The 22,124-nt window shown below is 40.5% G+C and overlaps 1 protein-coding gene across 1 annotated transcript in view; it reads left to right on the forward strand.

The window, feature by feature from the left end:
- Positions 1-11,715: 11,715 nt before the first annotated feature.
- MGAT4D (MGAT4 family member D) overlaps positions 11,716-22,124 on the forward strand; it is a gene marked incomplete at both ends in the record, with an annotated part of 67,912 nt that continues 57,503 nt past the window's right edge. The window contains one exon of the mRNA XM_081304384.1: positions 11,716-11,809. Within this exon, the coding sequence (XP_081160510.1) occupies positions 11,716-11,809 (94 nt within the window). The remainder of the gene's footprint in view (positions 11,810-22,124) is intronic.

Consider the following 22,124-nt stretch of genomic DNA (forward strand, 5'->3'; position numbering starts at 1 on the left):
CTCTCCTGGTTACCGTGGCAACCGCGGCTGGCAGACACGCCCAACGCCAGCGTGGGTTTTCCTAGTTGCTCTTGGTACTTTTCTCTCCTTAAACCTCAGAGCGAGTTAAAGCCATGTACTGTTCCTAGGCTCCACGCACAGAAGTGACTGTGTGCTTTTGGCAACTTTTATAGCACTTTCACCCACATTTAATCTTAGTTCTGCCAATTAATTAATTGCTTCAGTTGATAAACAGGTCAATTTAGTTGCCCATAGCTAATAAGGAACGCTTTACATGTTGAGAAGTTTAGACATTTTCCCTCTATAATAGTAAACATTTTAACAGTTAATGCATCATTCACTCCTTCACTATTGTTTTCACTGGAAAAGTAATTAATGCACATGATTTTCTTTGAAAAACATCAAATGGTACAGTTACATTCATTAATTCAATAAATGTCTGTTGATTACCTATTATGCACCATACCATGTTCCAAAAGGGAGTCATACCCTAAACCAACAGACAAATATTTAGTATGCCAGATGGTGCAAAGTAAGGGTTTTAGGCGGGTATTGGAAGTGACATTAGGGAGTGTGTGGGAAGACTCTGCAGCACTTTCAGGAATAATGTGACCTTTGCACCTCACTGAATGAAGAGAGAGAGTGTCCCATGAGAGTGGGGGATGGGGCTAGTCAGTACTGCAGGTACTAGAATGGCCAGTACCAAGACCTGAAATGTTGGAGGAACAGCAAGAAGGCCAGCGTGGCTGGAGGAGAAAGAGCAAGGCGGAGAGAAGACTCTAAGTACAAATGATAGCTTACATTAAACAATAACTTTATCCACCCATCCAAGATTCCTAGACCTCAGTCTCTTGCACAGAAGCAACTAGTATTAATTTCTTATTTATATTTTAAAAATATTATCTGCAATTATCTATCTATATATTTCCTCCATCTCCTTGTTAATAAAAATTGAAGTAAGCAATACACACTTCCCCACATCCCAGATAGTATTTTAATGTTAAATACTCACTGTGGAACACTAGACATGTGAAGGACATGTGCACCACCAACCTTTGTCCCACAGAAGTTCATTTATTACAATGAACTTGGTAATGAAGTCTGGATGTATACTATGAAAATAAAATCATAGGATCCTAGGCCCTGAGGAGAACTTAGAAATTATCATAACTGAATGCTGATCTGTTTAGTCACAGAGAAATTGGTTAAACTGCATTTTGAGAAGCAGAGTCACTGTACATTTAAATTTATCGTGTGTACTCGTGGCTCTTCTCTTTTCCATGAATTCTCTTGTGTGTATCTGATGCAAGTATTAAACCAATCCTATTCCTTAGGGAAGATTGGCCAACTCTCTTTCTCCCATATCTGGTCTTCTTCCATGCACCTGGCTAAGGGGTGGTTACGTCCTACAGTTTAGATTTTGGCTTCATGGAGAAGGTGGGACCTTCTTCATCTAGGTCTCTGGGTCTCTCAACTAACCTGTGTGCTTCTTCCTTAACTTATCGAATACCTACATGGAAATCAAAGGCTACATCATAGTGGAGTTTGCTTATATTTTTTAGTTGTACTGAAGAATCCCTGCTTTTTTTGAATTCTCAGACTAAACAACTATGGAACTGTTGATTTTAGGAACTGCTTAATGGAAAACATTGTCATAACTACTAATGAACAACTTGTTACAGCATATCCAGCATTTAATCCACAGAATGTCCAAGTCAATATTCCTTTTGGAATGTGTAAAGTCTGGAACATAGCAAATTTATCCTGAGAAGCAATATGCTGGACAGTTGTCCCTTGCTATCCATGAGGGATTGGTTCCAGGATCCACTCTGATGCAAAATCCACAGATGCTTAAATCCATTATATAAAATCAGATGGTGTTTGCATATAACTTACAACATCCTCCTAGATAGGTATTGCACTTTAAATCATTTCTGAATGTCTTATAACACCTTATACAATGTAAATATAATGTAAGGGGTTATACTCTTTTATTCAGGCAATAATGACAATAAAACAATCTGTTCATGATCAGTACAGACATAATGCCTTCCCAAATATTTTTCATCCACAATTGGTTAAATTCACAGATGCAGAACTCATGGGTAGAGAGGGCTGATTGTATATTCAGCACAAAGTAGAGATTTTAATTCACCTATTAAGGTTGTGGGGGAAGAAACCTTCACTTGACTCCTGGTGAATGGCCCAAAATATGATATGACTAATGCTGAATGGCAGAGGATAGTAGAAAGCTTTTTAAAATTACTTAAAATTATTGAATGAACCTTCATGACAGTGATAAATGTACTAAATACAAGCAGCAGACTGAAAAGGCAATATAATGGTATGGAAACTGAAGTTTGGAACATATGGAAATATTACCATGTTACCATGTTACCAATGGATGGCACCAGAATAACTATAAAAATGTATTTGGAGACATAAAAAAGAAAACATTATGAGCTCTTGCTTTTACCTAAATACATAATTAGAATAGATATGTTAAAGGCCTTTGTCATTACCAGCTTAAGCTACTTGTCTTTAAGAGAGATAAATATGCCCTTCACGTAGTTTTAATTAGACATGCATAAAGAAAGCCCTATAGTAAGTATCAGGAAGTATCAAATGCTGGAAGGACACAGGCATCTTGTCTTTCATTAAGAAGCAGTGGAGAAAGAGATGCTAATCTCCACTGACACTTTCTATTTATCTTGCATGGCTTTCTATTAATCTTGCATGGCCAGGGAGAGCACAAGACAGCTCTTAGAGGTTACTCTTGTTGAATTTAGTCACAGTCTGTTTTAAACAAGTGTCTGCTCTTCCAGGCATCGCACAAGCTGCACAAGAGGTCTAACATGCTGAATGTGAACCTTTAGGTGATAGATCAGGCCAATGCTGTCTCCTTGAACTCACTCAAGAGTCAGCTTAGTTTGCTTGTGCATGTTTATGGCCTTTCTCTGATGATATCTGACCTCCTCAACTTGCTGTCACACTTTGGTGAGATTGGATTTAGATGTGATCTCTAATGAAAATCAAGTTAATTCATTGCTTTGATGATGACATTAGGATGATTTCACCTTGGAAGAAGAAACTCAGAAAGATTTGAGAGTTGTAGTGATACCCATTACCAGCCTATGACTGGTTAATGCATCCTGCTAAGATTCAGAACCTACCTTAATCAGCAAAATATCAAAAGATAACTTTGGACCATCAGAGGTATTCCACAAAAGGTAAATAATAAATTCCTCTCCCTCCAGGATCCTGACAGTAAAAAGGAGGCATAAAACCTGAGGGGCTACTTGACAAGCTGTGGCCAATATGTAATGGTCAGTGACCTGAGTACATCATTGGGACCCTCCAATTCCAGCACATTCACATGATTTTGTAAGTTTCTAACTCCAAGATACATGGGAATTAAAGGCTTTGATTGAAAGATAATACTGCCATCTTGTGGCAACCACCAGGATTTTGACCTTGAAAGTTTCCTGATGATGGGACTAGGGAACTTTTGCCAGTATGCTATTGAGCTCTAGTGAAAACAATCTCCACAACTTAAGAGCATCACATTATTTTAAAATCCAAACTACCTATTATAAGTTGGAGATATCATAAAGAAGTAGAATAAAAGCAGAACAATGAAATTCTCAAAAGAATTTGTCATGAGAAGTGTCTCTGGGGAGTTATGAGACATACCTGAGCAGATAGCATCGCTGTCTTAGAACTGACCAGCAGCCCACTTCTGTTGCTGAATGGACTAGACATCACTACTCTCTTTCCACCAAAATTGGAGCAATGTATTCATTTATCCAGAAGAATGCCTATATAGCAGGAATGCCTGTACAACCTTCTACTCTTCGCCCTATGGAGAGAAAAGACCCAAATGATGCGAAGGCAAGTTCATTCCCTGGGCAAAGTTGAGAGCAGTGTGCAGGACAGAGGAGGGAGAGCTTAGTTCTTTACTTTGGGTGATGTTTGGATATTTGCCGAGTCATGGACAGTAACGGATGGCTTAACTGTGAGGTCAAGAATGTAAGAATCTTGATGAGTTAACAATAGGAATTCTCTAGTACTAGAGATTCAATTATGGAAGACCCTATAGGATTTCTATGGGATGATGGTAGGTAAATAAGATGCCAAACTGATGGCCTGACATCCCCTGGAAGCAGCCACTAGATAGCTACTTTGAGTTGGCATGGTGATGCCAAAGTCATGAAATAATGTGTGGAATAATTATATGTACTACTTGTTCCTTACCTAAACCACTAATGTGGTAAGAAACTGTTGAATGTTAACCATTTAAAGATGGCTTTGGGGAAAATCTCCTTGGCTTGGAGGAGTAAGCATAAGGGCCAGTGAACATATAGAATTACTATTTGGAGCCACAAAGGATTCAACTAAGTTTGACACTTATGTCATCATGGGCCAAGCCAAAGCAGCAAATATTATCAAGAGCTTAGAATGTAGCATTATTTGGTTTCCTAATCATTTATCTCACTGGATCAAAGAATAATATGTGAACAGTGCACAAAATTATCTACCTCCTGAAAAAGAACTCTAACATGATACAGGTGTATCATATTCTGCCTTTGAGGTACTTGCCCAATGGCTACTGGAAGATGTAATGGCAAATAAAACAGATTATCTGAAGGGCTGGCTCAATTGGGTGAATGTGTGCTTTGTCCAAACATGCGGGCTAGTAAAGGAGGAACATTTTTAAAGAGGCTTTTGGGTGCTGGAGAAAGGAGTGAGGAGATGGAGGATGATGTCTTAACAGAACTCTCTTTTACAACATATAGATTTTTATTTTATTTTATCCTAAGGTGCTGGGTTTCTGTTATTGCGACTAAAAGGCTCAGGGTTTATGCCAGTTGAACTGGGCTGACTGGGCTATGCAAAATAACCACACAGGAGACACAAATACCTTTTTCTTTGGGGTCGCTGTGACGACTCTTCTGACCTTAAGGGTCTGAAGGAAGAGAAAGAGAAAGAGAGAGAGAGAGAGAGAGAGAGAGAGAGAGAGAGAGAGAGAGAGAGCGAGCGCACACATGCGCTGTCCCCTTTTATTGAGGAGAAGCTATTCAAATGAGGCAAGGGGTCAGGTTTCAGGGGGCTGAGTCTATCTTCATGATGTCCACTGTCAGCAGATTGGCTGACACCTGGGTAGACCACACCCAAGGACACAGTAAGAGAAGGGGACACACACAAGGCACTTCCATGGAAGATTCTAAACTAAACAGGGCAAGGGGTTATATTACAAAGGAGCAGGTGAGCATAGCTTCACCCACTGGGCTGTAGCAAGACACACCGACCCTCAAACCCAAGAAGGGTGGGGAAAGCTCTGCCACATTTCTGTGACTGAGCGCCTCAGCACCCAACCAGGGAGTGTGACTCAGTCACTTGCAAGGTTGGTCTCCCACACTAAGGGATCACTATTGCATTTGAGTGACCCAGTGAAGGGAAAATTGCTTCCCAGAACACAACTTCTATTTCCTTTGAATATAAATGTGCAGTCACTCCTCTCTGCACCGCCACCCAGGAAACCTCCATGCTGAAAAGTGACTTTATATCACGTGCCTAAACCGAGATGGACTGTAAGTCCACACATTATTCCCTCTCACCTCGTGGGAATATGGCGAGACTGAACTTGATCTAGACAACACGACCATTTCTTCCTGAGCATGGAAAAAGGAAACCCCGGGAAGTTTCCTCCTGTGCTTCTTTATGGATTAACAGTGTGGTCACTTACCCAAGAGACTTGGTCTGAATTCTGACAGGTGATAAAGGGAAAAGCACTGATGTATTAATGCCAGGAAAAACGTGAACGGTTCACAGTGGGGAAAGGACTGTCATCCCTTGCCCCCTAGAGTGTCTAAGAGAATGGTACTTGGAGTCATTAGACCAGATGTAAAGCCACATCATGATGGTGATTGGAAAAGCCTTCAGAACTTTTCTATCAAATCTGTTTGAAGCTGATGTACTTGTTTGGCTTGAAAACTCTGAAAAATCTGGAGGAAACTTATGACTCAGGATCCCAAACCTTGTCTCAGCAGTAGCAGACTGGCATTGTGTGGGTTGTGACTTAACAGGTTATGCTTATTTTTCTGGTCCTTTTCTAGGTACCCTCTGTGCTAACCTATGTGACTTTTTTTTTGTTCTCATAAGGACGGAGACCTTGACCTTGTCCTTTGCTTCCAGGGCCTCGTGAGGCTTCTGGCATCCCACTCGATGTTTCTGTGTGAATTAGTAAAAGACATGCTCCTTGCTCTAAGCACACACATCCTGCATCAGAGTGCATTTGGAGCAAGTGCTGATTTTAGCCCTCACCCAGCCCTCCCTGGACAGGGCCTCCATGATAGGACATAACCCATGCACCTTCATTCAATGATTCCAGGGCTTCCAGTTTTATTCTGGAATACCAGCATTGCTGGTAGTTGTTCTGATGCCTGAAGCTGACTTCACCGAGCTGAACCTCCCAGAGTCTTTTATTTCTAGATTCTCCATTACTTCTGTCCTCTGCTCGTCTGCTAGGATCCTTGTATTCATCAGAACTCTCAGTTTTGAGCTGTGGGACCCCATTCAAAGTGATTTCCTGGGTGAAAAAAATGTATTGGCTCATGCAAATAAGATGACCAGAGGTGACGAGTGATACAGATGTGAGGGGACTAGGTAGACTATCAAATGAAATCCTTTACCTCTGCTGAGTTGGAATTACTCTCAGGCAAGCTCTACCTTTCTACAGGGAAGCTGACTCTAGAAACTCCAGGTCTAGATTTAAAAGTCTCATCATTGAGCCTTGTTTGACCAATCTGAGAAGAGCTGAACTAATCTTCATGTCCAAGGCCACGGAATATGATTGGTCAAATGTAAGCCCTTCTCACATACAGGAGGCTTAGAGGGAATGAGCTGCCTGTATCATTTAAGTATTGCTTATTGCAGAGAGACAAACAATTCCATATTTTGTGGCTTAAAATAATGGTTCATTATTTCTATGATTCTGTGAGTTTGCTGAGTTCAGCTAGGCAGTTCTGCCTCTAGTCTCCCGCACTGCCGCATCCAAGTGGAACTTGGCTAGTACTGAAATGTCTACGATGGCCTCTTGTCACCGTGGCCTCTAGTCATTCCATTGTTTGGCTTGGACTTCTTTATGCATGCTAAAGGTCAGGAGGAATGGCATCCATAGTTCTTGTCATTTTCCTGAATTGTGCTGAAACAGCATCACTCCCCCTTGGTACAGAAGACTTCATTCTAAGTCATTGGAAACAGGGAACAGGACAGCAGGTGTTTTACTCACATTCAATATCTCTGATTGTTTTTGTTTTGTTTTGTGGTACTGGAGATTGAACCCAGAGGGGCTCTGTCACTGAGTTACATATACAGCCCTTTATATATTTTAAATTTTGAGACAGGGTTTGATAAGTTGCTCAGACTAGCCTCAAATATGTGATCCTTCTGCTTCGGCCTCCTGAATTGCTGGAATTACAGGTGTGCACTACCACATTTGGCTTCTCAGCTTGTTTTCACCTTCAGATCCTATACATACATCAGGCTAGAAAAATCTGTCTGTGCTGAGTTTACTTTTATGTTAATAACTGTCATGAGTCCACCATTTCTACTAAGGCTAACTAAAGAAGCCTTGGTGGGTGTTTGTAATGCCAATAATGTCCCTAGAGAATACTCTTTCCATTCCTATTAGCATTGTAAATATTTATCTTCAGACTCTCAGTTCTTAACTTTCCAGGTTCTGAGTGTGACACTAACTTTTAAAAAATCACCAAAGAGAGCTGAGGTGTTTGAGAATGCTATTGTAGTCTCTGTCTACTAGATTTCCTGGAACAAAATTTTTTGTTGGCATAAATGGTAGTAGGTGGTCAGATATGGATGTAGCTCAGTTGTACCAAAGCTAGTGTTTCAATCCATTATTACCTTTCTTCCTTTTCCTTTTTTTCCTTTTTTCTTTTGGTACTGGGAATTGAACCCAGGGATGCTTAACCACTAAACCACATCCTCAGCCCTTTCTTATATTTTATTTAGAGACAAGGTCTCACTCAGTTTCTGAGGGTCTCACTAAGTTGCTGAGGCTGGCTTTGAACTCCTGATCCTCCTGCCTCAGCCTCCCAAGCTGCTGTTATTACTGGTGTGTGCACCTAACTACCTTTGCATTATAAACCACCTTGAAATGCACAGCAGGGAATACGATGTGAAAATGTCACCTGCCTCCATTCTAGGACTCATTTAGTAGAGAGAATAACAGTCATATAATGCAGACTGTGTACACTGAGAGAGGGCTGAGTGCTCCAGAAATTCAAGGAGCAGAGGAATGGCTTCATGCTTGGGCAATCAACGAAGCCTTCACAGAGGAAGGGCCATTTCAGCGAAGTGCTGAATACTTATGATAGGTAAGAATAGCACTCTTTAGAGGGTGCAGTTCAGGTATGAACATAAAGAAGAAGCTGGATGAAACAGAGAGCAAAGCAAGTAGGTGAATATTTGTCTTCCCAGTATCTTATTTGGTGACTGGCACAGAGTTAGGTGCTAAATAAATGTCATATGCCCTGACTCATTGGCAGGGTTTTTTTTTTTTTTTTTTGGGGGGGGGTTGTTCTTTTTTTTTTTTTGAAAAAAAAAGAAGAAATGCTGTTTTAAATGTAAATATTGACTAGAAGACATACTGTATCACCAGCTGACCGGACTGGCGATATGAACTGGGTTCAAAGGACCTGACTATATCAATAACTAAGAAAACCACACAGCACACTAACATAAGTTTCTGAGGCAGGACGGCTGGGCTGGGTGACCCCAAGGGTCAGCTCCAGCACTGGAAGAATCAAGAGAGCGAGCATACCACAAACCTCCTATTTATTGGGGAAAAGACATTTGAGAAAGTTCTACCCAAATAAGGCAAGGGATTGGGTTTCAGGGGGTTACCCATCCTCATTAGGTAATGTCTGGGTAGGGCTTGAAGCAGGTTCTGTTGCCGACCGAGGATAAAGGCCACTAGCCCTGCACAGCTTTTGCGTGTGCGCCAGACTGCTACCTCCAGTGCTCCAGGCAGGGAGAGCAAGTTCAGCCCAGGGGCAATGGGTGGCTCTCCACAATATTGATTTCAAGATCTATAAAATTCGAGAACCAAGTACCTTTCTGATCTCAACCACCTGGTATTGATGAATTTGAGTAGACATGGCCTTTGAGTACTACAGCTGGAGAGGTTGAAATGGATTCAGAGTGTGTGAGTGCCAGGAATCTAGACTAACAACAGGAAGTGTGCTAAGCTATTTTAAATATTGTTTTATTTAACCTCAGCAATCTTGGACAAGGGTTATTCATCTCAACTCACTGATGAAGAATGCAAGCTTGGAGAGGATTTAAAACCTTTTCCAATGCTAAATTTCTAGTGAGTAGTAACATTGTGTTCAAACTCAATATAAAAGTAATTATATATTTAATGTGGCTGTTTTGTTTTTCTAATAATACTGTGCCCCTTCTTAGTTGTGCTAATTTATTGACTCCAAAAACTAACAATTGACTTATTTAGGAGGGCAGAGGAGTTATACTTTTGTGTTAGGGTTTGGACCCAGGGCCTTATGCATGTTAGGTTTTAGCTCCAACTCACTGAGCTAAACCCCAGCCCAAAAGTTCTGAGAAGAATTATACTTATTTTGGTTAAGGTGCCCAGACAGAACTATATTTTTTAGTTTGTTTTTCTTTTTTTTATCAAGTTCTCTCTGGTAAAATTTCATCAGAATTCAGTTGTAACAATTTTTTATCAAAATCAAAACACCCCCCACCCCATTCTCTAATGAATTGGAGAAGTTTCCAAAATCTTAGAGGATAGGAAAGCCACAAGATGGGAACAGCTGGGACTCTGAGTGATCACTTGGAAAGCAGCCAAGTAATCAGAAATAGTTATTAAACATTACTTGTGTAAGGGGAAAAATCCTCTATTTTATTAAATTATGGAGATGCGAGAATCGTCTGTTCCTGGTATTATTTTAACTAATCAGTTGCTAATATGTTTCAATCAAAGTTATGAAGCAAATAGTGAATATGAAGAAAATGTATTTATTTGGATTTGTGATTTAGATTGAATAGTTACGAGTATTTGAGTTATTCAATGACATATAAAGTAAAATTACCAAATGAACAGTTCTAATGTGTAAGTACATTTCCTAAGACACCTAACAATCATTCAATTCACTTTGGGTATATTTCCCCCTCAACCATGGGTGAAATTAGAATCATTTTGAGTACCCTTCCTCCCAAATACATTAGGGACAAATCAAAATGAAAGGGAGGGACCTATATACTGTAGGAAGTCAGAGTGATCTGCTATCATCAGGTTTGATTTATGAAACAGGTATAATGTGAGACCTTGAGATATGGAAAAGATTTGGATGGTCAGAAAGAATGCAGTACATGTGGGCAGAGGGCAGTCATCAAGAGAAAAGGCACAGGAAGAGCCATATGATAGACATATGTGGGGTGTGGGGAGGGGGGAAGAGCCTGGCAGGTTCCAAAGGCAAGTGTGTTTCCTGGGAGATAAAGAAAAAGCAGTGAGCGACTGGACAGGACTTAGTGCTGACAGTGGAGGACCAGGAAGGTCATCTGACATTGGAGAGGGCAGATGCTACAGTGAGACCCATTTGAATGTCAGTGTTATAACCAGAAACTGGGGTAATACCAACAGAAATGCAAGTCTGAAAACGAGACATTTCAAAGAAGGACTGTAAAGATTTTAAAAATCATGGGATGTAATGAAAACCAGTGAAATTAACCTGGTGCCACTGGTAAAACTGAGGAGCTCTGGGAAGATAGCTAACTTGGTGGGGAGGTTTGGACATCTTGAAACTGAAGTGGGACATCCAACAGAAGTGGTGGGAAGACAACAAAAATAGCAAAACTGAAGGACAAGGAAATACTGATTGTGGAGATAACTCTGTGCTGAATAGCTTCCTTCTCCTGCCCTCATCTACGCTAAGCCCTTTTCTACCCTTCTCTATTCCCCAAGAGGAAGGTTTGTAGGACCTGGTGCCCCAAGCTGAAATGCATTGTCTTCTGGCTCCCAGTAGAGTTTAGCCAAAGACATAGACTGAAGGAATGCAGGAGGATAAAGCTGAAGTACTTCTCCCTGTGTTAGGATCTGGCTACTCCACCATTAACTCAAGGTCACAGCTCCTGGCCATTAGCATACAGGCTTCCAATGGCGTTCTCAGGAGGCAGGTATTCCAACCATTTTCCCTTCTCAAGGTGCAAGAACCCAGCCCAGCGCTGGTATGAAGTAGAGCCCTAATAACCAGACACTACCAGCGCAACTCAAATAAGAGAGATCAGAGTGGAGAACTCCAAGTACCGCACTCGGATCAAGGAGCGACTAAGCATTTCCCAGCCTTGAAAAGAATTACTAGGGGAAAATAAGTAAGTAACCACCACGTGCCAGGCAGTGGGGTGTTTTCCCATCGTTCATTGCATTTAATGACCAGCGCCCATAGTAAACGGGTTATATATAATATGTGCCGAACCAGAAGTCAGAAGCAAAGGTTCAGGAGTTCGGGGGGAAGGAAACTCCCAGGAGCGAGTGTGCTGGGGGCCCAAGCGGCACTGTGGAGAGGAGACGCAAGGGTGCGCGTGGAGAGAGGCTCAGAGGCGCGCGTGCAGAGGCCACGCGCTTAGTCTCCGCATCCTGGGCGCTGCCGGCTGCCAGCCGCTGGGCCAGCAATCATGAGGACCAAGCAAGTGAACTTGCTCATCTCCTTCGTCGCGGTCACGCTCTTCAGCTTCTCCTGCTTCTGCATCTCCAGGCTGACTCAAACTTGTAAGCAGCGGGCGGCTTCTCCAGCCCCACTTGACACCCAACCAGGCTTCCAGGCTCCAGGAATGTGGGAGTGGCCGGGTAGGGGAGTGGGGTAGACCGGGCACCTGGTGGCGTTGACCTGCTCGCGTTTTAGGATACCGGCGTGGTGTTTTGCAACTGAAGTGCCCCAGGTCCGCGTCTGGCCGGCGGTTAAGCTGTAACGGGCGCACCTGGTCCTCTGTGCGGTGACCATGACCTGCCCCGCGCGCACTAACGGACCTGGCGGCGGCCGGGACCTGGGCCAGTTGCTCTGTGGCTTCAGTCCCTCCAAAGGTCCCGGCCGATTCTCGCCTGGGAGGCTCCTTCCCCTCCAGTGGTCCACGGACTCAACCTAGGTCCCGTCTTCCCTCCTCTTCTTCCATCTCTATCGTTTTCAGAAACGAGTGCCAACGTCTTTCATTGTCTACAGGAGGGACGATTTAGCAAGCAAAAATAAACATTGCCTAGTAAAACTGAATTTCAGATGAAGAATGAATTTTTTTTTAGTATAAAAAATTGCATGGGACATAATTCTAACAATTTGTTCCTCACATATCTGAAATTCAGCTCTAACTAGGTGTTTTGTTTGTCAACCCTACTTGTAAAACAGTTGACGTTTAGAGTTCACATGATAAAAAATTTAAGTTTAAGACATAGGGACGTTGTAAATTATTGATCCAGACTTCCAAAATTGCATTAGGTTGTTTTAGGTTAAATTGTCACTTTTTCTATTGAATGCATTTATATGACTCAGGTACACACTAAGTGATCTAGGTTAGCAGTAGGTTAAAGGTTTAAATTTGAGAAGGGCTCCATATTTGTGTTCTCTAGGGTCATTGTGTACACAAAATACCCACATACTCATTTCTCATTTCAATGATTAGCAATGTACATTAATTTATCTGATTTATAAAATTTCCCCTAATCTCTCATTAAATCATTTCCATCTGTGATTTATGCATTATCCAAATGCATTTTTATGAGCACATTTATAACAAAAACAAGTGGTTTCCTGAAATTAGAAAGCAAAATGTAAACTTACAGTAATTTTGGAAGATAATTTAGAATAGTAGTTTCAGAGGATGTTTTGGGACCACTAATATTCTTATAATGAGATTGTAGACTTTGAAATACAAATCATTTTGATATGTTTTCTAATTATGATCAGAAAGAAGAGGTTTGGTTCCTGAAACCATTTATATTACTGCCATTCAGATATTCAAGCTAAGAAAATGGGATGCAGTTCTTGAAAATAAAACACTTTTAATTTAAAATAGCAGCTAAATTAGATTTTTCATTTTCTATGTATATGTTTCTATGGTGCCTACCTCTTAAATAACTAGAAAATCAACCCTATAATGAGAGATATTCTTACATCAACAAAAGAAAACACAGACATCACTTAGTTTTTGATGTAGTGATTTTTTATAAAGCTCCTAGTATTTTAAAAAAAATTGATCTGTAAGTATAATCACTATCAATGGAAATTTGGGGATATGTATGTCACAGCCAGGAGGCCAAAGGGAACAGGAGGGTGATAGAAGGATGATGTCATAGGGACCAAGAAATTGACCTTGGGTTGCATTCTGTATAAGACAGGAGCTGTGGGAGGGTTTTATGTAGAGGAGTGGCATGTACTCACATATATATTTAAATAACTACTGATGTGGACTGTGACAGAATCACAGAATGCTCCAAGAATTTTTGGCTTACAGTGGATTCGTCAACATTAGCACTATTGATATTTTGCATTGGATAGGGGTTTTTGTAGTTGTTGTTGTTTTTTGTTTTTGTTTTGTTTGTTTTTTCTTTTAGGCTGGTTGTCCTGTATGTTTAGTAGTATCCGGGCTCCATTCAGTAGAAGCCTTGGGTAGCACCCTATTCCAGCTGTGCCAATCAGTGCTTGAGAGCCACTGGTTTAACCGGAGAAATGGAGTTGCCATTTACTGAAGTGGGGAAGCAGCAGATTTGGGAGATTAAAATCAATATTTCTGTTATGCATGAAATACCTAATAGACTTCAAAGTGAAAAAATTCAAGAGGCAATTGGATGTTTCAATCTGAATCAGGACTGGCCATATTTTGGGGAGAGGTGGGTACTGGAGATTGAACTCAGGGCACTCAACTGCTGAGCCACATCTCCAGCCCTATTTTGTGTTTTATTTAGATACAGGGTATCACTGAATTGCTTAGCACCTTGCTTTTGCTGAGGCTGCTTTAAACTCACAATCCTCCTGCCTCAGCCTCCAGAGCTGCTGGGATTACAGGCATGCGCCACTGTGCACAGCATGACTGGCCATATTAACTTGAAGACTCCATGTGGTGTTTAAAGTCATGAGATTGGAAGAGACCACCTAGGGAATAGATGAAAGGTTCCAAGAAATAATCCTTGGGGGAATTCCAGTAGCTCAAAGTCAAGGAAAAACTAGAAAAGGGAGAGAGTGAAGCCAAGAAGGTATTTCCAGGAGGAGAGCACAACAGTTCAAAAATGCTGAGAGATGGAATGAGTTCTCTCTAGTGCAGTAATAAAAAAAAACCACCTTACCCACAATCCTTAAAAGTCATCACTCCTGTTTTATTGGTGAATGCCGCAGCCATTTGATCTCCAGGGTCTCAACTGAAGTAGATAGTTCATCATTACCACCAAGACAATATCGATAATTATTTTGCCAGTGCATATCATGGACTTAGAGTATTCCATTTTGGGGGAGCAGCATGACAGGTTATCACTGCATTCAAGCCCAAGTAGTACAAATAACCAATCCCAGATTTTCTCCTTTGAGACCTTGTTACCCGAGTAATGCAGCTACCCCAAGGGCCCCTAGTTACCTCTTTTGGAAAAGCCAGCGCTTGCCTGCCACTAACACTGGATTTGGAGCTAGCATGTGGTTGCTGCTGTTGCTACTGCCTGAACATCTGACAGTCCAGCAAAGGCTGGCTCTTTGGTGGAGGAAACACCAAAACAGAATAACATCTCCCTTATATACACCCTTTACTCTGACATAACCGCCTTCCAGTGGCAAAATTTAAGAATACCTCTGGCAAGGGAGTCTGAGGCAAGTAACAGATTTCTAGTTTTGTTCACAACAAAAGTAATTTAGAAAAATCAATAAATTCAAGTTTTAGAAAGTCCAGGAACAAGGAAAATTAAATCACATATTATGTAGGGGCATATGTAAATATGATAAAAATTGTACTCCAAAGAGCAAAGGAATGATAAGCAGATACAATTCAGAAGAGTGGTAACAACAAGAGATAGGATAGGAAAGGAATCCACCATAATCAAAGGCATTGGGTGACGAGTTAGCTGTATTCATTTCATATCACGCTGCATTAAATCTTTTCTTTTGTATGTATACATTTTTTAAATGGAAAGAATTTGAATGGTGAGAATATAGAAGCAAGACAATGGAAATGATGGACACAGAGTACCTAACTCGCTAGAGAAGATAGGAACAATCAAAACACCTTTTTTTTTTTAATATTTATGTTTTTGTTGTAGTCGGACACAATACCTTTGTTTTATTTATTTATTTATTTATTTTTATGTGGTGCTGAGGATCGAACCCAGGGCCCCTCATGTGCTAGGCGAGCACTCTACTGCTGAGCCACAGTCTCAGCCCCAAAACACCTTTTTGAAAATGTTTTTAAATGAATGCTAATATGCTTTTATATACATATGTAGTTGATTTATTAAAGTGGTTCAGCTAATTGGGATACAAATAAGAACAGCTTTTTCAAAGTTTCTAGTAGCTCTTCATGTGTTCTATTTAACTCCCTTACCTGCTTAACTGCAGTTTCCTAGGGATCATGAAGACTCACTTTGTCTTTTTAGGGTAACTTTTGTTTATCCATACAGTCTCATCTGTGCTTCTAAAGTTTTACTCTTTTCAAGTCTTCAGTGGCATAGTCATTAATGGTTTCTTCTCTGTTACCTCCTGGACAGACTAGACTGTGGCTCTAGAAGGAAAAGGAATGGCAGGAGAAGAAAGTGGTCTGCTCTCAGAGAGCTCCTTGTTGTTTGGTGTAAAACATCCTTAAAATTCAGTGGCTCTAAATAATCATTTTGTTTAACTCTTGACTTAGGAATTTCAGGAATTCAGGAAGGGCTCACTGGAGAGTTTGTTCCATGATGGGAAGTGGTGACAGCCAGGACACGTGGGGCTGCCTCTAGTAGATCAGCTAGATCCACTACCAAGAAGTCTCTGGCACACACCAGTGTGGTATCTCTCCTCCCCATGAGGCAGCTCATCCTCCAAGGCCTCTCCACATGGCATTGTGGTCATAGCAAGATTGTACCTTTTTTGTTTTTCCTATAAGGCAGCTACCCTTCAAAAGGCAGAAAGTGGAAGCTCTCCAGCCAGGTAAAGACTATACTCCAAACTGCTGTATCTATAAGCCAGAGTGGTCACAGGGTATACCCAGATTCAAAAAGAAAGAGATGGTACCTCTTGATCAATGATGGAAAAGATCATATTGCAGAGCACCATTTGATAGGGAAGTTGTAACCATCTTTGGCAACTATAATCTGCTACACCAATTCTCCTTTTTTTGTACTTCTCCTATGGAATTGCCCTGGGAGGGAATGGGGGAGCCAGGGTTTTCCTTGTGTGTAAGCAGTGTGGTAGATTTCTCTAGAAGATGCTTCTCTCTGATGGCATCCAATGCTGATATATACATTGCTGATTGTCTTCAGTGAAGTTGCTTGTGGCTGCTTCTGAGGGCCTGCTGGAGTCTCCCCACTGACCATTTCCTGGTCTAGGCTGTCCATTTCCTACTTGGGCCCTTCCTTCCTCCCTCTGACCTTGATCCTTAGGTGACTCCCTTGTAGATGTCCTGTAGTATTCTCTGGAGCCACAACAATACTTGCATCTTTGCCACTTCAGGCTTTGCGCCTGAAGGCTCCTTTCAGAAACCGCTCAGGGCTTAGCATCTCCTCTCCCTCTCTCCTGCTCCTCATCATCTGGCAGCATGAGATTTCTTATAGTATAGTGGCTCTGTAATTTCTAGTAGAGATGCTCCTCAGCCCCTGTATTATTTCTCGGGGGTTTTCTTCCTTTGGTGGAAGGAAAAATACCTGCATCCTCACACAATTGGCGGAACATATAAATATCACCAAGGTGTCTGACCTTGTGGGAATATGGCAGCAATATCATTATTACTGTCCAAGGAGCAAAACTGGGCAGGGAAGCAGTTCCCAGGTGCAATCCTAAGCCAGCAGCATCCAAAGTCCAAAGGTGGACTATTAAAGACAGTCTGAGGTATGTCTGGTGGAATTTAAAATGGGTGTAGAACAATAATATTTGCAACAATCACAAAAAAAGATAAAGGAGAGATATGGAGGATTATACTAATTTCTAGCACTATCATTAAATGAGAATATAAGAAATAGATTATACTATAATAAGTCAGATGCTGAGGGCCATTGCCAAGTAGGAATGACACATCGATATTTCCTTGCCAGCGTACCCCGTGTTAAATGGACTTGCCTTGGAAATTTGCTGTGACCTTGCATGTGTGTTTGAGAAAGGTGACCCTGCTCAATGACCAGGGTGGATCCAGGATTAGGGTGTATCCTGCGGTTTGAGGAAGTATCCCGGTCCTTGGGTTTAGGGCGTTCCCGGTTTAAGACCTTGGGTTTTAGGGAAGTTCGATGTTGAGGATTATTGCTGCTGGAATTAGGGCGTTCCTGCTACCTGAGCTCCCTTTGAGTTCTCGTGAGATTCAGAGAGTATTTTGGGAAGAAAGCCTCATGGCGTAGGTGAATTGGGTGGCAGCAGAACTGGGATTGCCCCAGAACGTGTGTGGAGGCCGGTGTGAGTTCGGGAATAAAGAATTGCTGTTTGAATCTACAAAGCTGTGTGGTGGCTCGTGATTCTGTGCCCAGCCAAGACTGCGGCAGTCAAGGACTCGTGTTGAAATGTGAAATCTAACCACTAAAATAATAGTAAAATAATGTACAACTGTATCACTGATTATATTAAATACTTTGAAAAAATGGAAATTTTCTGAGTGGATATAATAAAAATCCAACTTGAGGATGTTTGCAAAAAATACACTTGAATTTTAAAAGGAATGTTGATAGGGTAAGAATAGAACTATAAATCTGAAAACCCAGGCCAAAGGAAAGTTGATGTAGCTGTATGCATATCAGCAAAGGAAACTCTAAAGCAAAATGTAACTAATGTTTAATAAACAGAAAAACATCATTAGCAGTCAAGAAAATGCTACCATTTCATACCATTCTGATTTTTTTTATGTTAGGAAATTGGACATTTGGGTGTATGTAGAATTTTATAAATGTACACAAATGTCCCTTGAAGAAGTTCACATTCAGTCACTTCTGTTGTAAGACACATGCATTGTATACCTTAGCAATTTTTCACTACATAATACTCAGGGTCCCCTACCTTACCTGTGGTGTGGCCAACTTCAGTTCTCACAGATCTGTACCTATACCATCCAGTTGTTAAATATTTTAGATAACATCCCTACCACCGGATAGATCCTATGGGAACTCTTGAACATGCTTAATATGAGATGTGTACCCAGAGTATTCTTGGTACATGAATACTTATAATTGTTCATCAACAATAGTAGACATAAATATATTGTGGCATATTTGGTTTAGTGAAATATTTTACAGCAGTAAAAATGAGTGAAATATACATAAATATGGATTAAGCTCAAAAGTATAAAGAGCAAAAGAAGTATAGATAAATACATGCATTTTACTTTTCTTAATAATGTCTAGATCCTGGGAAGAACCAGATAGGGTTTCAAAGGCTTAGCTCGTGGTTGTTTCATGAATGTCATTATTATCCTTTAAGCTGTTCTGTATACTCTTTGTCATAGCCAATGTATTTTATAATAAAACCTCATCAATAAAGGGACTGCTCAGGAAGAATTTAAAGGGATCAATGTGTGGTATGATTTGATTCTTGCAAAGCACACACGGAGAGGAGTAAGACCAAGTGTATTTTTCCTTTTTAGCTTCATCTCCTGCTGCCTGCCTATGATCCTTTTAATGCTAAATGTCCCCCAGATCCAGTGTGTTGAAGATTTGGTCCCTAGAATATTGCTCCTTGGGGGTGGTAGGCTCTTTAAGAGGAGGGGCTTAGTGGGAGGTCTTTAGGACCCTGGGGGCGTGCCCTGGAAAGAGATTGTGGGACCCTGGCCCCTTCCTGGTTCTCTTTTGCTTATTGGCTATCACTTGAGCAGTTTGGCTCCATCCATATCCGGCCACTGACATGTGGCACCTCCACCAGAAACCTGAAACCCTTGGGTCTGCCTGGCCATAGATTGGAACCTCTAAAAGTGTGAGCCAAAATATTATCTTTTTTCTCAGATATTTGTTAAAGTGACAGAGAGCCGACTAACATACTGCCTCAGATGCTCTTTGTTTGGAACCACACTGGATACAAATGAATGCATAAAAAAACTTAAAGTAGGGCTGGGGTTGTGGCTCAGTAGAAGAGCACTCACCTAGCACATGCAAGGCCCTGGTTTCAATCCTCAGAACCACATAAAAATAAATAAATAAAATAAAGGTATTGTGCTCAATTACAACTAAAAAAAAAAATTAAAAAAAGAACTTAAAGTGCCTTCGACATTTTAAGACCATGCTTTTTGGTCTTCTTTTTTATCCCACGAGTGAATGACTTACATTCCTCTGTCTGCACCACCTCATTTCAGGCTCTGTGTATTTATGCAGGTGCTTTCTTAGTCTGCAATGCCCTTCCTTGACTTTGCTGTAAGGCACAATTCTACATAATCTTCAAGTCATTAAATATTCCCTCTACTCTGAAATCTTTCTCACCCCTTTCCCTGGTCCTCAGACCTAAGTGTTGATCATTTCTGCTTCCCCTTTCCTATGGCATTTTGGGGATAATTCCATTTTAATCATGATTATTAGTTGTTTAAAGATGTGCAACCTGATTGTCAGTTGATTTAGAAGAGAAACCTGACTTTACCTATGTTTATTTTCAGTAACATAGCACAAGGAGTGGGAGAAAGAATGATTGTCTTGCCATGCTTCTCCTTGCTGGAGGTGTTTAGTGAGTGAATAAAGCCAGTGGAGTCAGGCCAGGGTCATGTACACCAAGGCAAGTAGTTTGGACTTTATTCAGTGAGCATTCAGGGAACCACGTACACTCCTTAGCAGTGTTTCCAGAAGATTAATTGTGAATTGGAGGTGAGAGACCAATTAAGAAGCAATTATAATAGTGTCACTAAAGGCAATAAGCCTGAACTATGTTAATACCAATGATGGCAAAGATAAAACAATTAAAGAGGTCTACAACAGTGTTCCTCAAATTTTAATGTGCATTGTCAACTGGGAATCTTATTGAAATGCAAGTTCTGATTTAGTAGGTCTGGGGTAAAAGACCTGAGATCCTGCATTTTTAACAAGTTCACGTTTATGCTAGAGATTTGTGCAGTCCAAGATGGCGGCCCAGCCAGGTGGATGGCAAATACTCAAAAAGCAGTGTGAACGAGGAACTGAATTTTTACTTTACTTTAATTTCAGGTAGTTTAAATTTACATTTAATGACTGAAGTAGTGCAAACTATCTCTTCATCAACCAAACTCCAGCCTTCTGGTTGACATTTTGCGAATGTTATTGAAATTCAGCATTAAAACTGAGATGTGCTATAAGTTTAATACACAGGAATTAGACTGCTTAGAACAGAAAAAGGAATGTAAGATATCCCATTGATCTTACATTTTTGGATATAATGAATTAAATAAAATATATTATTTAAATTTTCTTTCCCTAATTTCCTTTTCCTTTTAAAAATGTGGCTACTAGAAAACTTAAATTTACGGATGTGACTTTGCATTTTATTTCTACTGAAAAGCACTACTTTGGTCCCTGCTGTGAGAAACAATAATCAATTGTACTTAGGATCCTACCTGGAATTTTTTTTTTTTTTAATGAGCAGAAGTCATATTGGTTCATGACCTACATGAACCAGTATTTGTTTTCAGTTTCACTACAAAGATGCTCAGTTGACTCAAAGCATCTCATTATTGTTTATTTAAACCATGGCAAAGTAGATTTATAACATGTTGTCCTCACTAAATACCCAAGTGAATATTCATGTAACACGAATATTTTTTAAAAGACTATCAATAGCTGGATTTATCATAGAAGAACATAAGAAAGCAAATCTAAGATTAGAGATTTTGTCTTTTAACACTCTCTGACTACTTCTGTAAATACCTCTTCCTCTAGAGAAAACTCTTTCCATGTTTACCAAATTGATCCTTCAGGGACTTCTCTATATTCTGGAAACCCAGATATATTGCATCACTCATGATAAATGAACTCTGCACATATGATACATTTTGAAAAGAGAATATTACCCATGAATCCCTAATTCCAAAGGGTTATACTGGTTACACTATGTCCACCTGCAATGTTTTTATCTACTATATGCATAGTCAAGGCTTAAGGCTTATCAGCTAGGTGCAGTTCTTTTGATTATAGCAGGATTCAGTTTAAAAATCACTAAAATCAATGATCAATTCCTACACTGACAAATCCACTCATTACTTTTTTTTTTTTTTTTTTTGATACTGGGGATTGAACCCAGGGACATTTTACTGCTGAGCTACATCCCTAGTCATTTTTATTTTTATTTTGAGACCGGATCTCCTTGAACTGTGAAGGCTAGCCTTGAACTTACAATCCTATGTTCATTTCATTCATTCACCATATACATGTGATAAGAGCTGTAGGCCATTTGCTGTTTCAGGCATTGGGAATTTAGTAGTTAAAATAAACCAATCTTGCTGTTCTCAAGCTTACATTCTAGAGAGTTCTGGAGATAGACATGAAATAGTAAATATGTACAAAGAAATCAGCTAATGACTAGAGATTGTGTTAGTTAGATTTTTGCCACTGTGACAAAATACCTGAGAACATGAATTCATCAAGATCTAAAACAGGTAATATGAATTATAGTGCATTCTGCTGTCATATGTAAATAAAAAAATAAATAAAAAAGATACAAAACAGAACAAAGAGGAATGACTTATTTTGGCTCATGCTTTCAGAGGTTTCACTCAGTCCATGGTCTGTGGTTACGTTGCTTTGGGCCTAAGGTAAGCATCATGGCAGAAGGGTGTGGTGGAAGACAGCTGCTTACCTCATGGCAGCCAGGATTAGAAAGAGAGAGAGTTAGAGAGGGAGAGAGAGAGGGAGAGAACATGCCAGATGCCAATGATAAAATATGCCTTCAAAGACATACTCCCAGGGACCTACTTCCTCCAACTAGGCCGCATCTCCTAAA

This window comes from Spermophilus citellus (genome assembly GCF_964194105.1).
Source record: "Spermophilus citellus genome assembly, chromosome: 8".
In the NCBI taxonomy this organism is placed as follows: Eukaryota; Metazoa; Chordata; class Mammalia; order Rodentia; family Sciuridae; genus Spermophilus; species Spermophilus citellus.